Below are 16,889 nucleotides of genomic sequence, written 5' to 3' on the forward strand. Positions count from 1 at the left end.
GGCTATTTTGTTCATCCAGAATTCTTTTCTTAACACTTCATAGTAATCTAATTCTGTCAGCTAAAACCCTGAGTATGCGTCTTCCTAAAACTGAAGATGTGTCACAATATTGGTGCCTGAGCTTGTTATTCCAATATATCACAGAAATAATCAACAGATACTTACTTGGAAATCACAGCAATGCAATGTCGGCCATTTGTGGTCAATGTTTATGTTTTGTATTATTGTTTCGAAAAAATTCAAGTATCCAAATATTCTCAGTTGCTTAGTTCCTCTGTAAATCATATCTCTTAACATTAAGAAACGACAAAACACCAGAAGATTTGATAAATACTTTTTAATGTATTTTCATGTAAAATATGTTTTTTAAGTAAGAAATATCTTTGTTAATCATACAGCAATGAGAGCCGACAAACTCAAATTATTGACTGGTTATGTAGTTCTGCAAATAACTTGAAAATCTATGCAAATTGTAGATTTTATTATATAGCTTCTTATTGAACAAAATCCTTAACAAGAATAAAGTCTCAATGATTATGGAGAGGTTCTGAAGCTCATTAAATTACAGAAACAGACAGGAACAAATTACCATATTTGTCCTGACTCGGATCATTAAAATCTTGTCTAATGCGCCTTTCTCTCTTCATCACACGTTCTTCCCTGTATTTTTCATGTAAATGTGAAAAAATGATTAATTATGACAGACAAATGTTAAAAATTTTGTTGAAAATTTAAACCAGTTAAAAGTGAAGGAGAAAGATGATGGTCAACTAAACAGGTGCAGATATTTGATTCTGGATATGTGTAAATTTGGATAATTGGTTTTTCTTTCCATTGTGTTAAAGAGTTTAATTGCAAAGATGAACATCGCGGCTTTTGTGGTTTTATTTCCTGTATTTTCGTGTGTATGTGGGGGTAAGTTTTCGTCTAGGAAATCAGTCCATTATCACAGAAATTCACTTTTAATGTCTTCCTTATCATATCATAAATTTCTTCCGTTTACTCTAAATATTTCAGTCAATTCTCAAAATTCAAAATAATTCTGAGTAATGTTATGATAATTTTACCTTCAATGATGTATATTAATTTTTAATAAACACAGTTCTAGACACCTTATCTCATTTCCTCTTTTAGCATACTTGCCACCATCCTATTGCCAAAATATAGTGTATATTTATCTGTATTTACTGTGCTCAGATATTGAATTTTTTTGGAGAGAAAGAGAGAGAGAGAGAACTTCAGTAAAAAACAATTCATTCACCTGAAATATTCTGCTGTCTAGAATGTGCGGTGTTTCCTCATAGGAATGCATAAGAATAACCTTACATATACGTAGAATTTTAGATGAATAATGGTTTCTTGAGAACATTTTAATGCCATTAGTGTGAAACAAAACGACATCCTTTCTTGTGACATGTTGATTAAAATATTTGCCAAATAAACTTTCATTAAAATTTCTAGAAATAGTTCAAGTACACTTTTAACAAAATTTAAAAGATGCATTTTTTTCGAAATCATTTCAAACTCTGCCTGTGTGACTATCATTACAAAAATAGTGCATAAGATGATGATACATAGAATGCATTAAATATGTCATGAATCAGTTTGAATATCGTGTAAATGCTTCTTCTCTCTCTTTTTTCTGCTTTCTTCTGATAAATTGAATATATGCACTTGGAGCGTGACTATCCATTAATGAACTTTCAAAAAACGATAGAATAAATAAGAGAATAGTTCATACTTCTATTTAACATATTTATAGGCATTCTGTGTCTAAAATGACTGCAAAATTTGTGTAATGACAAGAACATACATTGTAAAAGCTGAATAAATTTTCATAAAAATGAAAAGTGTACGAAATTAAATATGTGTACATATACATACGCAAAGTGATAATAAATCCAGCTCATGAAAAAGTAATTTTATTTCTAAATATTATTTCCAACTTAACTTGACAGACATAGAAAAATGAAGGCAATTTTTTTTCAAGCATCACCATTTTTCATGAACAGATATTATCATTAACACAACACAGCGTTACTTTATTCTTACGTAAAAAAAATATTATTCATGGTACAACGTCTTAAACATTTAATTTTAACATTTACCTTTGTACTTTGCAGAATTTATAAAGATGTGTTACTACAGCGCCTGGGCTGTGTACAGAGACGGTCCTCAAGCGCTGGCACCGGAAGACATTGACGCTCATCACTGTACTCACCTAGTCCTGGCTTACGCTACAATAGACGATACAGGAAAACACGTGAAATTTCCTAACACCTTTGAGAACATGCATTTGTAAGAAACACATAAATAAATACCATACATGATCAGTATATGATAATCTTTCAAGAAGTTAACGCACATTAATTTGTATACTTACTAAATTATAGCTATTTTTAACAGAGCAAAGTTAATCAAATATATTACACTGAATCTACATGTTTATATATATATATATATATATATATATATATATATATATATATATATATATATATATATATATATATATATATATATATATATAATTTAGTCCTGAGCGAATGAACGAATTGCGTGACCACAACGAGGACTTGAACATGGTTTTGTCAGTGGGTGGTTGGATGATGGACAGTGAAGCCTGGACAAATGTGGTTAAAACCAAGGACACAATGGACGCCTTCGTCACAGAGGCCATAAGTTTCCTCCGCTTCCATGATTTTGATGGGATAGATTTAGACTGGCAATACCCCTCATTCAGAGGTAGCAGTGCGCATGATCGAGAAAAACTGGTTGAATTCTGCGAGGTGGTTATAAAATTGAAAAGATAACATAGTACTAAGATAATTTAGATAAGCAAATGTAAGAAGATGTGTAGTACATATTACATTAGTGAAAGGAAAGATGCTTTAAATCAACATAAGAAAATCGTAGATACAGTTACTCGGTATACACAATGAAAAACAATTATATATGGTACCATTACGAAAATTATAATGACTAATTATGAGTACAATTAAGGAAAACAGAATATTGTATATTTTGCATGTGTCGAGCATACTCCCAACATTATTCTTAACCTGAAATACCTTTTGACCCTTGACTTCCTTCAGCGTTTTAGACATGGGATCGAGACAGAATCGGAACCTGATAGTAAATGGCACCTGTCGTTCTCGCTGTCTGTTGACCCCACTGCTTTCCGTGTGATGCACTCCTACGACCTGAAAAAGTTATCAAAGTAAGTCCAACAGCACTCCCGAACCTCCGATAGCCGATAGGGGTCGTGTACTTAATTTGTAAGAGACGTGCATTTGATTTGTAGACCATGTTGTCAAACTGATAACAAATTATGGAACTTTTGTGATCCCCTTCTAAAGCATGCACACCAATAAAATACTAGTAGTTCTACATAATAATACATGCATATTTGGAAAGAGTCGTAAAATTATACTAAGATTTCTTGGAAAAATAATATCAAAGTAATAAAATAGTTGTTTGATTGCAATTTACCAAATCATGCCTCTGTATATATACTCTTCCACTTATTTCTGTCACATTTCATGGGGTAGAATATGAAATTCTATTCTCATTCATGTAGAGTTAATTATATTAATATAAATTAATATATATATTCTTACTTCTTCTATAGGGAAGTAGATTTCTTTAACTTGAAGACCTATGACCTCCATGGTCACTGGAGTGAACCCCTGACAGCAGACCATCACAGTCCCCTTATTGGTGGAGAAAATCCCAATCAAGAACCAAAATATAGCGTTGTATGTCTGTGTTACGTCTTCTTAAAATAAGCATATTGGCTTTGAAAAAAATCATATCATGGGCATTTGTCAAACCATACAGAAATAGTGCTATCATTATTGTAGTACAATACAGTTTATTTGAAAATAAGAAAATCTTAACACAGTCATTCATTTTTTCAAGTGAATCAGGTGTGATAAAATGCTTATTTTAAACCTTATTTAAAATACATATAAAAATAGTAATATCTATAGATGGATATTGTCTACTATTTGGTTTATATCGTTACGTCATGATTTTTAAGATTTTTTCCTAAAGAATTAACGCATTTGTTTTGCACACAGGTACTTGTTGACAGGAACCCCCCCCCCCCCCCGAATATACCCCACAGGTCAAAAAGTATTTTTATGTATTTTTTTTCATAAATTATTCTTCTAGTACACATTTACAATGTATTACATTAAAAAAATTCAAAAAATAACGCAGAATTAACGTTTTACTAAAAAACCATACCAGCGGTATATATAAAATAGAGAAGGTAAGTCTCTTCCATTTGTTTACACTTGACCCCTCTTGGATATCAGGCCCGAAATATCATTTACCTAATACATATCACCAAAATGTGTCATGATATCTTGTTTCGATAGATATTTTTGTCTTTAATCGTGCTATTTAATTGCCCAGGCATTCCATAATAATCCGAGTATTCATCGTCAAACGTGAAAAATGCTACAAGATTTGGAAATGTCAAAGTAGAAATTACGGAAGTGATGCAAAAACGACACCTGGCGTGTAACTCTCGAGTTCCGAGTGTTATAGAACTAAGGGAAAAGTTAGAGGTCTGCGAAAAAGTTCGAGAAAATTTTGATAAAGAAGTCGAAATTGATTCATTAGAATTAAATTCTGCTTAAGATTTTCGAGATGAGCGAGGGTAGTCGTCAATATTCCCTTTAAAGGATGTTATCACTGATACCAAATAGCGGTTTAAAAATCGCGTCAACATTAATTTATAATCTTGACATGTATCCCCCCCCCCTCCCATTCCACCTCGGCCGCCTTCCCCTTCTGCGTGGACATGGAATTTTCATTAAATTGTGTCTGCGGAAAGGTGGATATCCGTTTAATTAATGTGGTAGTAAATATAATATTTAGAATGATAAACTAGTTTTAAAAATAAGCAAAGACAGAAATGTGATTATTTAATAAAGTGTACAAAAAATCTTTTTTTTCCCCATTTGTTATGAATTCACTACATGTATAATCAATATTGATTAATTTGGGGACGGGGGCTGTGCACGTCATTACAAGTTACAGTGTTGGAGAAAAACAATTGACCGGTTGATGAATGGTTGTACAACCCATGCAATATTTAAACGTCAAAATCTACGTAATACAAGTTGCAATTATCTAACCAAGACTGTTAGATAAGACGTACCTAAAGAACTTTTTTAAAAGTCTTTATTTTATAAAAGTTAAGCTTCCGTTTGTTCAATTAAAATAACAGCAGCTTGATATATATGTAATCAAGACCAGAAATAAACTCAGCAGTGCGACGCGAAAGTAAAGAAGAGCATGAAAATTATTTTTAAAAAATGGGGTTCTGATTTTCATTCTTAAGAATTAATATTGAAAAGACTCACACTAAATTCCTTGGCAAATGATAATCATCGCATAAGAATATTAAAAAAATACACATAATTATTAAACTTAATATTATCGGAATTAATTGCAAGCATGTCCATGTAGAAGGGGAAGGGGGGGGGGTTACATGTCTTGTAAGTTGTAAATAAATGTTTAAGCGATCTTTAAACAGCTATTTGGTATTAGTGATAACATCCTTTAAAGGGAATATTGACGACTACCCTCGCTCATCTCGAAAATCTTAAGCAGAATTTAATTCTAATGAATCAATTTCGACTTCTTTATCAAAATTTTCTCGAACTTTTTCGCAGACCTCTAACTTTTCCCTTAGTTCTATAACACTCGGAACTCGAGAGTTACAGGCTAGGTGTCGTTTTTGCATCACTTCCGTAATTTCTACTTTGACATTTCCAAATCTTGTAGCATTTTTCACGTTTGACGATGAATACTCGGATTATTATGGAATGCCTGGGCAATTAAATAGCACGATTTAAGACAAAAATATCTACAGAAACAAGATATCATGACACATTTTGGTGATATGTATTAGGTAAATGATATTTCGGGCCTGATATCCAAGAGGGGTCAAGTGTAAACAAATGGAAGTGACTTACCTTCTCTATTTTATATATACCGCTGGTATGATTTTTTAGTAAAACGTTAATTCTGCGTTATTTTTTGAATTTTTTTAATGTAATACATTGTAAATGTGAACTAGAAGAATAATTTATGAAAAAAAATACATAAAAATACTTTTTGACCTGTGGGGTATATTCGGGGGGGGGGGGGGGGGGTTCCTGTCCACAAGTACCTGTGGTTTTGCAAAGTAACATAGAATTTACAAAGACACTCTCGACAAAGCTAGCTTCAATAAGCAACATCTTGTACACACTTGTTTTTATTCAGAATGATTTAGCCAAGGAATGGGTTATGTCGGGGGTACCTCCTAACCAGATAGTGATAGGCCTGTCTTACTACGGTCGCTCCTTCAGACTGCAGAATACTAACTACACGATGCCGGGGGCACCTGCCATAGGCCCCGGGTCTGACGGAGGGGAAGGAATTCCTGTTAATAAAGTAAGTACTGAAACTTAAGCAAAGCATAATTCTAATTTAGCCATAGAATGGATGCTGTCATGTAAATTTTGAATTTACCGGGTGCAGTAAATACATTTTCAATTGTCATGTTGTAAATTTTGTATTTACTGCAACCCGGTAAATTCAAAATCTACTGTTTTGTAGATTTGTCACTTAATACGTAATGGGGTGCAGGAGAGATATATCCCAGAGAAGCGGGTCCCATATTACGTCATTGAAGACGAGTGGGTGGGGTTTGACAATCCAAGAAGCATCAGAGAAAAGGTAATTTTTTTCCCTTGCGTTGTGTAAAGTTATGCCTCAAAGGCGAGGCTCTCTTACGAATGAAGTTTTTAAATTTTTGTAATAAAAAATAAAACAACTTAACTGGGTTGATTGTTTCCAGGCCCAACTTGTTGCTAAGAACCACCTGGGTGGAGTAGCCATGTGGACAATGGATCAAGATGACCATAGTGGTGCATGTGGCGACAAATGGCCGCTAACGTTTGCCGTCATCCACGGACTTGGTCCGCGAGAATATGTTGACTATGTTTCTGCAAAGCATGGTTCTTTAGTAGGTTTACTAAATAAGAAACTACAACATGCTAACAGAGAACTGGCTTTTTATCAGGAGGCGTTTGATTACAAAAATGCACAGAAGAAGGAGAGGGAGGTAGCCCGTTATACAAAACAATTAGCGGAAATGCAAGCGCAACAGTCCAAGTTCTGGGCTCAAGTACAAGCGACAGCTACACGAGGTGGCAGTCCAATGCCTCCGGTTGATAAACCGTCATGGACAATGTGATTTTGTGATATGCTTTGTTTTTATAATGTGTAGTAAATGGATTATGAATACAAGTTTTGTTGTTTATAAAAGCCAAGACATCAAAATAAATAAATAAATAAATAAATAAATAAATAAATAAATGTACGGTTTTCAAAAGTTGCCAAGGATAGATGACGGGTGATAGGAATCTACCTTTGTCGTTTTTAAACGCGTGCCTCCAAAAATAAACATTTTCTATAAAGAGTACTAAAATTATTTAATTAAGAAATTCTAATTATTGATGTATAATAATCAGAAGCAAATGATATACAGATATTAATTTTTACATAAGAGACAATATCACACTGTACATGTACTTACATAAACGTGGCAAACTTTCTGGATACATCTCGCTATGTGATAAAATTTCCTTAAAAGTTTTTCCTGATGATAATTATGAAGATAATAGATATATAATGATAAAAAAGGTAAACGGTACAAAGTAATTGTGACGTGAATTATGCAAATTAAAAGATGTGATGAAAAATATGAGTGATGTTATTTTAGTTTTAAAGAAGCTTCAAATAGCCTTATGACATCGAAAATTAATTATCAAAAATAACGTCATGCGACAGGTCGCGGAATATATACAATCCATTAAACCAGTGTTCCGTGATTTGTAGAAAAGAATCCGTTTGTGGTAATGCTTACCAGTAATGTCAGAATTTCACACTTCACTTGTTTTTGCCCTGATGTGATTTATTAATAAATTCAAATCAGGCATCATAAGTATGAATAATACAGTCAGCGTTTGACGATAGAAGAAAATGGCGTCCAGATTTCTGTAATATGTTTGACTTTTAAAGGATCGTACATAAGTATACAAAATTTCACTCTGTAAGTAATGTTATACATCACTTTTCTCTGATTTAATATAACCGTTAATGTGAAATACATTCCCTTAAAATGGAACATTAAGATTTTTATCATTATAGATAAATCTATTTCATAAACATTTCGTAGTCAAAGCTAAAAAATAACGAAATACTTTATTGTCTGTGTGTTGACTTGTTTTAGATTCTAGAACCATGATCCGCGCCTGTCTTCTTGTCATTTTGTTTGCTCTGACAGAAATCCATGGAGGTTTGTTACTTCCTGTTATTGTTTATCACTTGCAACACTACAGCAATTAAAAGAATATATCTCTGTTTATGAATTACATGTATATGAAATTGAATTCTTCCTGCCATTTGTCAAATTAAAGATATTCTTGATAATTTCTGGCTTCAATACCATAAACTGAGAACGGATGTTAGTCAAAATTTAAATTTTGAATATCTTAATTTTAATTTAACAGATGCAAGTTCGTTAAATATTCAAATACAAACATTCAGTGAAATTCGCTTTATTTTCTTGATTATTTGAAAAGTTATACAGATTAGAAATTTTGACTTAAGTCTATTCTCAGTTTATGGTCTTGGAGCCTGTTTTTAAACAAACACAGAACCTATAAGACAAGTCGAACATGAAGCGAGGGTGCATTTGGGTAATTTTAATATAACAAAGAAAGAAGAGAATTCACGAAAAGAGTATACCACACTAAAGACACTGTATATGACAATTTCTTTGATACTAGTATTACTATGATGATCATCGAAGAGAATATGGATTCACACAAAAACAATATAAACCAGGCAGGTTGTGGTGGCTGTCGATTTTTATATATAAACCCTTCCAATTTGTTTTCATTACAAACTATATATTTCACAAAAAACTATATATTTCACAAAAAAAAAAAGTCCAACTATTTTAAAAGCTAGAGCATAAATAATGAGGTTAACATCGTTATAATTAAAATGCTCATTAAGTTGTGTCATCCTCTGTCAGATGTAAATGGAAAAGATTTAATGTATAATTACATAATGTCTGTAATATTATTTTTAGAATAATAAAATGCTAAAACGACGCCAAAGAGAAAAGAGCCATACATCATAAACTAAATGTATCATATTTAGCGTGTACGATATTTAGCAAAAATTGATTTTATAACAAGTTGGGTTAGTTTTGATTTAGCGTTTTCTGAATGTGCTAGATATAATTATATACTACACAAGACATTTAGCGATATATTGATTAAGCGAAAGGCGCTGTAGCAACCGCTAATGATAAATTGCCGCTTAATGAGAGAAATATCTTTAAGCGTTGCAATGCAACGCTTAATGTCAACAAGTAATAGCTTTTCAAAAAGCTTGCCTGACTAGTCAATCAATATCTATGGAACGTATAAGCAAGAGAGATGCCAAACGTTTCCGTCATCAAGAAGCGACATAGTTGCGATTCTTCATTACACAAGATGTACAATTGACTTTCTCAAATCTCAAACCAAATACTGCAGATTAACGAATATCTAAGACATGCCACTATTCAATCATTTATTAGTTAGCCCACAGGCTGACAAGTTACGTTGGGATGAAACTCTAACTTTAAGTGCGATAGCGTAGATTATAATTTTTGGGAAAATAGTTAGATGATTCTAAAGAAATTCATATTACATGTACTCTCTTACTAGAGGGCGCACTTCTTTGGTCAGTGATAGATTGATGAGACGGCCTCTTTTTATAGACTGGTCTGTTTTCCGTCGTTCTCGACGTCGAAGTAAATTATGAACAGTTTTAACTGCCTTTTCTTGAAATGTTTGAGACAAAAATGCTTCAATGCTGCTCTAGAACTCAAAGAAAATGGACTGTACACTTTATAGCTAGAGCAAAACAAGATACTAATAGCACCCCCTCCCCCCCCCCCCCCCGCACGAAACTCACGCGCGCGCTGATGGTCTTACCATATACATATACATGTATTATAAATGAGTTTAAAAATACATCTTTATGTGCAGTTTTAAAATTGTTTAGTTTTTCTTTTCAATCGATTTCAGGACCTTTCTCATAATTATAATAACATGCTTTTATATGAAATGAAAACTAGTATAGATCATGATGTCTTCTTCGTTTTGCTGATTCTTTGCTTAGAACCTTACGGGAGTTAAGCCCATTCCTCTATGGGTACTGACCTACTATTGTCACGATCCTTGTTCATCACAAAGCATGAAATAATATGCTACTGGCTGACTTTCTAAGCTTTTTTAAAAACCTAACCTTGTAACGTACATTATTGATAAATGTAATATTGAAAGTAAAGGTGGGAAACAGACTAGCTGAATCAAGAAGGGATGTCCCATTTACTAGGTCGAGGGAGTTTGCTTATGATGCGACTAGTTCACTTATGGGATAAATAGTAAGAATAATCAGCAAATCCATTGCTTTAGTGTTGCCTGCCCATATACAATGTGTTCTTTTAAAAATGAGATAAAATTTACTGTTAATAAAAAATCCGAAGCTTAAGAATCAGGTTAAAAGAATAAACGTTATTTACTTCCATAGAAGTTATCACACCCATTCAACAGAACAATCCAAGAAAAAGGCGCGAAGATAATTTACATGTGACATTTGGCGCGAAATGATATTGTCACCCCTTTTGTAGAAGGCAAATGGACTGATCCAGTAGTTTAGAAACGCAGAAAAAATGTTACACGGACATGCCCGTACAAAGAATCGCAAAGAATAAACATGTGCATGCCAAAAAACTGAAGGAATTAAACATATCATTATTTTGCATCAGTAATACGATTATTTCTTCAGCAAACTGTATTTGTTTAAATGCAGGTAACAAATTCCAGTGTAAATCAGCTTCCAGAAAATCTAGTTCATTAAGAATGGTCGCTTAGTTTCGGATCTTGAAAAAATTAATCCTTATACTGCCTGACGCACGTGGCGTCAGGCAATAAATTATTGCATTAATAGTTGACATTCGCAACCGCTTAATGATATTATTCTTTCATTAAGCGGAGAATTAGCATTATCGGTTGAGAATGTCAACTATTAATGCAATAATTTATGACACTGAGCGTTGCATTGCAACGCTTAATGATATTTCTTTCATTAAGCGGCATTTTATCATTAGCGGTTGCTACAAGGCGCTAAATAGAATACACCGCCTAATGCACAGTGAACCATTAACCATGAAGAAAAAAGTTATAACAGTTCCAACAATCGGCATTTGTAGAATAAATGAAATGTATGTTTAGTGCTTTTTCCGTGGTGTAAAATTTCAGAAAATCATTGGTGGGTCCAACGCTGAGACCTGCAAATTGACATAAAGAAAGGAAATATCTGGGGGTTTTGTTTGTTTGTTTGGTTTTTTTGTTTTTTTTTTGTTTATTTGTTTGTTTGGTTGGTTTTTTTATTGAATATAAGGAATATGTCATGAGAATCGTGAGATATATCGCTAAGGATTTTTATCTAACAACATAAAGTACATCAGTAAAATTGATCAGATAGAAATGTATCTTGAATCATTAAGTTAATCTTGAGACAGTAAAAACCAATCTCTTAACAGTAACATATATCCATAAACAATAAATTAAATAATATGCAACACATAACAGTTAAAAGTACATAGTCAGGATAGAGATATGCTCTCTCTCTCTCTCTCTCTCTCTCTCTCTCTCTATATATATATATATATATATCACAGAAATAAGTATCCAAGGTAATTATTGAAATTTTAGCTACCTATGTAGATTTTTTTTTCTTTTTTCAGAATTCATTAAGATGTGTTACTACAGCGCCTGGGCTCTATACAGAGACGGCGACCAGGCGCTGAAACCAGAGGATGTGGACGCCTTCCACTGCACTCATCTCGCCTTAGCCTACGGCACTATCGACGATAGCGGCAAAAGAATTAAGTTCCCAGATTTGTTTGAAGATATGCACTTGTATGTACCATTACTCTTTTTAATAGTAAAAAAGTATCCAACGCAGTCCACATTATCTACTTTTTGCTGCAGAAGCAAAATTTAAATTATAATCATTTAATTAGATGTATTGCACTACAATTTATTTCTTTATTTATTTTTGCATCGAAACAGTAACAATATTTTTTCCAGGCCTGAAAGAATGAACACGTTACGTGACCATAACGAGGACCTGAACATGGTTCTGTCCGTGGGGGGCTGGACAATGGACAGTGAGGCGTGGTCTAATATGCTCAAGTCTAAAGAAAACATGGAGGAGTTTGCGAGGGAGGCCACTATATTCCTCAGGTTCCACGACTTTGACGGGATCGACTTAGACTGGCAGTATCCAGCTTTTAGAAAGAGCTCGGCGGAAGACAGGGAACGATTTGCCGACTTTATGGAGGTGAGATTTAGGACTAGACATTGTGGATACAGTTGTATCAACAAAGATGCGAGAAAATTTGTTAGAATGATTATACATTCTTGAAGTTAAAATAATAAAGTTTAACATCCTAATGATACTAAGAACCTCAAACATTTCCCAAAAAGAAGCAGAAAACGCATTATGTTAGTCATCAGTATTGTAAATACCTGCAGAAATATTGAATGCATGTCTAGAACTGTAGATAGTTACATATAGATAAATTTCAGTAACACATTCATTTATAAACCCTTAAAAGTAACGACTCGTTCAGACCGTAGCATAGAAATCTAAATGTCATCTTATTTTATTTAAAAAGATTCCATATCACAGAAAAATATAGTTCCAGTTGTAACCTTTTAAGATGATGAAGCACACAAAGTATGTCTAACTTTCATATAACTTAGTGTTAATATAACAGACATTATTTTCGTTACAGATAATGCGTCACGCCATAGAGACAGAACATGAACCTGATAGTAAATGGTCATTGTCCCTTTCTCTTTCCGTGGACCCTAGCGCCTACAGGGTCATCAACTCATATAACCTTAAAAGACTGGCCAGGTTAGTAAACGCAGTAAGTCTTTCGTTTAAGAAAAATTCTCAACTCATATCAATCAAAACGCAAGTAATTAATTTATATGACCTCAAATTGGGAATTTACTCAAAAGGTCTTATTATCCATACAAGGTTACATTCTTAACGAGCTAAGACGAATATCAGGGCAAAAAGGGAGCATTACCTCAAGCAACTTCTAAAGTTTGCTTAAAAGGTTATCAGCTCATCGCAGGTCCGTAGAGAAATCAGAGGGGGTCCCCCTTTTTTCTGATGGCGCCCCCCCCCCAATTTTTTCTGGGTATAGTATTCTGCTAAAGTAAATTTTAATTTAGATGCTGGTTGCCCCCCCCCCCCCATCCTTGTTGCTGTAAGGTCGAGCAGTGGCAAATTTCAGGTTTTGGACACTTAATAAGTTTTTTTTTTGTTTTTTTGTTTTGTTTGCTTGTCATATAATTAAGGGACCCCCCCCCCCCCGCCATTTTTTGAAAAGTATATTACTTTATTTTTTTTTAAATTTTTTTTATTTTTTTTTTGCTTGTTAAATTTTTTGGGAAGGATGCCGCCCCTTTCCTACTTTTGAAACCGTCGCTACAGGTCTGCATGGGGCTTAAGGACATACGCAACGTACCTTACCTACTGATAATTTTTCAAGATATTCTTAATTTAAGATTATAATGTCATCAGATGTTCGTACACAAAAATTCAGCATGCATTACCAGGGGTTTTGAAAAGATATCATTTGATGAAAATTATTGTATAATTCAAAGAAAAAATATACAAAAAATACTAAACATATATTCTGAATGTTTTGTTTATCCAAACTTGTTTTAGAAGAAGTGTACAGCAGCATATATAGACATTAAAATGTAGCACACAGTTCCTTTAAGTATTGGAACTCTTCAACTCCAGGGAAAAAGACAATAAAGTTCAAACTACGTTGCGTATGTCCTTAAAAGTAGGCATCATTTGATACTACGATTCTAACAGTATGGCAATATTGTGTCAATCCGTTTTACAAACATTTCCGTCTTTGTCAAGAAGCTGACCAGATATGTACCAACAATTAGACCCCGATGAACTCCAGAAGACCTGGGAGCAATACTTACGCAGAATGGCAACACTCAAACATCCAAAATTGATAACTTACATGATTAAAACGTTATTATGACTTTCTGCAAAAAAATTGTAGATAGCATTATAAATTCTGCAAATTCTGGAAAGGTTAGTTATAAAACTTCAGCCAGAAAGGTTGTAAAAGGGTACTTTTAAGGGTACTCAGTAGTTGTTGAATGGAAGAGCATATTATCCTCTTATGTGGTCTGAAAAATCGGGCAAGACAGGTTAATTATATATATTCAGAAGCCTCAAAGACCCCCAATTCTACGAGGGATCGAATTTGTCTGTGGTTGAATTTTGAGAAAAAAAAATGTTTTATTTGTATGCACCATTTGCATAACCATTGACTTGAATATATATGGTATCAACATGACTGATTTAATTGTTTATATTTAAAAAAAAAAACAAATCCAGGGATTTAAAATAAATATAAAAAGATTTTCATAATTTTTAAACGTTCTGTAAAACTAGGATGAAGTCATAGTAAGGTCAAGGGTTATACTTCATTGTACTTTTCAGAGAGGTGGATTTCTTTAACCTGAAGACTTATGATCTCCATGGACATTGGGATGAACCTCTGGCCGCCGTCCACCATAGTCCACTATCTCACGCTGAAAGCCCTATCAATGTGGTACGTAGTCGTTTGAATTCCAATTCCAATTCCAAACGTGCATAAATGTACCTACTAGACTTTTCAAAGGATACATGAACATACCTAAAATAGGTCTTACACAGTGAACATAAAAAATCCATTGCATTATGATTCATTATCTAGATTCTCTTTTACTATATTGTATCTTTCGTTATACGTATTGATATGGATGTGTTGTGTTTCTAATCTATCTGCATATTTGTAGAACACTTTGGCTAGGAGTTGGGCAGAAGCAGGGGTCCCAAAAAACATGTTGGTTTTAGGTATTCCTTATTATGGTCGATCGTACAAACTCCAAAACCCTAACATTACCATGCCAGGGGCACCTGCTATAGGACCAGGCTCTGACGGAGGGGAGGGAATACCCGTTAACAAGGTGACCATCATCAAGTAATCAGTATATTCTGTAAAGTTATCCACGTAGTTAAATCAAAGTGATTTTTAACGTTATATTTTACGATGCCATTTTTGTATAGATATGCCATATTATCAGAAGTGGCGTCCAAGAACAATACATACCAGAACAAAAAGTACCCTACTATGTAATGGGGGATGAATGGGTTGGGTTTGATAATCCGAGAAGTGTACGGGAAAAGGTAGGAAAGAAATTTTACTAATCTATATTGATCGTACCATTTAAGATTTTAAGGAAATGGTAGTGACAACCAACCTTGATTCAAAATCGAGTTTCACGTCCGTTTCTGCTTACATCTATGAGTTAAATTGCAGGCGATGTTGGTTGCTTCAAATCATCTTGGTGGAGTTGCATTATGGACACTAGATCAAGATGACCATCGAGGTGTCTGTGGTGAAAAATGGCCAATTACTTTTGAAGTAATTCACGGTCTCGGGCGCGCGGAATATGTGGATTATGTAGCAGCCAAACAAGAGTCACTCCGCACCCTTATCAATCATAAGATCTCCCATACTGCCAAAGAAATAGGTTACTACTCTGATACTCATAATCACACAATGGCTGCCAAGAAAGAAGCAGAACTGACACAGCTTTCGAATGAATTAGCCATTCTTCAAGATCAGCAACAAAAGCAGTGGAGGCAAGTACAAGCTGCAGCAACATTAGGCGGGAAGCCAATCCCACCTCTAGATAAACCATCATGGACAATATGATATTTATTATTGTGAACTACTTTTTTTATTTGTGATAAATTGTCGTTCTTTGTTATAAGGCAAATATAATTTTGTCCTTTGTATGATGTTATAACCATACAGAATGATTTATTTTTGTGCCGATAACAATTCTTTGACAAATGTGTTCAGACAGTTTCTCAAAATCAATAAGAAAATACAGATGTCATTGCTTTACGGAATACAGATCATAATCAGCCATTTTAGAGATTGCATCAGACAATATTGATTATACATTTTACCTCTGTTTAACAAAACTGTCTTCTGTACATGATCATGCTGCAACTAAAGATGAAATAAAATATTGATCCATAACATTCTCAGGATGTCATGTTACCTTAAGTACAAGGTGCGTTGGGTGCAATCGGACCCTCCTTTAAAAGCAAATACTCAAAAATATAATATTTAAAACAAAATTAATTCATAACTTATCTGTTACAAGAAGAATTGCTACATTTTGTTTAATAAATATTTGAAAAAATGATCAGAACCCACGAAATTGTGCCCATTCATAAAAAATTTTCTGGCTCAGGGGTGGGAGAACCCCCTACCAGACCTACCTCCATACCCCTTCCCCCTTTCTAAAAACCTGATGACGGCCCCGAAGTATCTGGCGAGATTCTTGATTTTAGGTTTCAAAACAAAGTAAAACAAGGATAATCTCATCATCCTTCAATTCCAGAACAAAATCATAACCTTCATAATATGATTACATCTAATTTTTTAAATAAGAATAATGTCAAATTTTGAGAAGCAGGCATCTTCATGATGTTATTTTTACTGTATAATGCTTACTTCTCCTTCAATAAGAGACCATAGATAATGCGTCGTGAAAGTGCTAGAGCTCCCTTGAAAATTTTGATATTGACGGTGCTATCAGTATGTGGTGTGTCTAGACATTGATTAATTCAACATTTTATCT

At 33.7% G+C, this 16,889-nt stretch overlaps 2 protein-coding genes across 2 annotated transcripts; both read left to right on the top strand.

The window, feature by feature from the left end:
* The first annotated feature begins 734 nt into the window (after positions 1-734).
* On the top strand, positions 735-7,314 carry LOC133205478 (putative chitinase 1). The gene is made up of 8 exons (XM_061341307.1): positions 735-915; positions 2,124-2,298; positions 2,537-2,789; positions 3,096-3,220; positions 3,632-3,758; positions 6,286-6,456; positions 6,622-6,741; positions 6,863-7,314. Exons 1-8 carry the CDS (start codon positions 861-863, stop codon positions 7,259-7,261), a joined length of 1,425 nt encoding a protein of 474 aa, XP_061197291.1. The 5' UTR covers positions 735-860; the 3' UTR covers positions 7,262-7,314.
* A 641-nt stretch (positions 7,315-7,955) lies between these two features.
* LOC133205486 (putative chitinase 1) lies at positions 7,956-16,282 on the top strand. The gene is made up of 9 exons (XM_061341320.1): positions 7,956-8,119; positions 8,300-8,365; positions 11,879-12,053; positions 12,225-12,477; positions 12,935-13,059; positions 14,689-14,800; positions 15,027-15,197; positions 15,298-15,417; positions 15,551-16,282. The coding sequence occupies exons 2-9, from the start codon at positions 8,311-8,313 to the stop codon at positions 15,947-15,949; spliced, it is 1,410 nt and encodes a 469-aa protein (XP_061197304.1). The 5' UTR covers positions 7,956-8,119; positions 8,300-8,310; the 3' UTR covers positions 15,950-16,282.
* The last annotated feature ends 607 nt before the right edge of the window (positions 16,283-16,889 follow it).

This window comes from Saccostrea echinata, unplaced genomic scaffold (genome assembly GCF_033153115.1).
Source record: "Saccostrea echinata isolate AGI-Se365-2 ecotype Australia unplaced genomic scaffold, CSIRO_AGI_Sech_v1 ptg000002l, whole genome shotgun sequence".
NCBI lineage: Eukaryota > Metazoa > Mollusca > Bivalvia > Ostreida > Ostreidae > Saccostrea > Saccostrea echinata.

Coding starts and splice junctions, on each gene's coding strand:
- LOC133205478 (XM_061341307.1), top strand. CDS start 861: ATGAACATCGCGGCTTTTGTGGTTTTATTTCCTGTATTTTCGTGTGTA. Junction 2,299..2,536: donor ACCTTTGAGAACATGCATTT/GTAAGAAACACA, acceptor TATATAATTTAG/TCCTGAGCGAATGAACGAAT. Junction 6,457..6,621: donor AAGGAATTCCTGTTAATAAA/GTAAGTACTGAA, acceptor ACTGTTTTGTAG/ATTTGTCACTTAATACGTAA.
- LOC133205486 (XM_061341320.1), top strand. CDS start 8,311: ATGATCCGCGCCTGTCTTCTTGTCATTTTGTTTGCTCTGACAGAAATC. Junction 12,054..12,224: donor TTGTTTGAAGATATGCACTT/GTATGTACCATT, acceptor TATTTTTTCCAG/GCCTGAAAGAATGAACACGT. Junction 14,801..15,026: donor CTGAAAGCCCTATCAATGTG/GTACGTAGTCGT, acceptor GCATATTTGTAG/AACACTTTGGCTAGGAGTTG.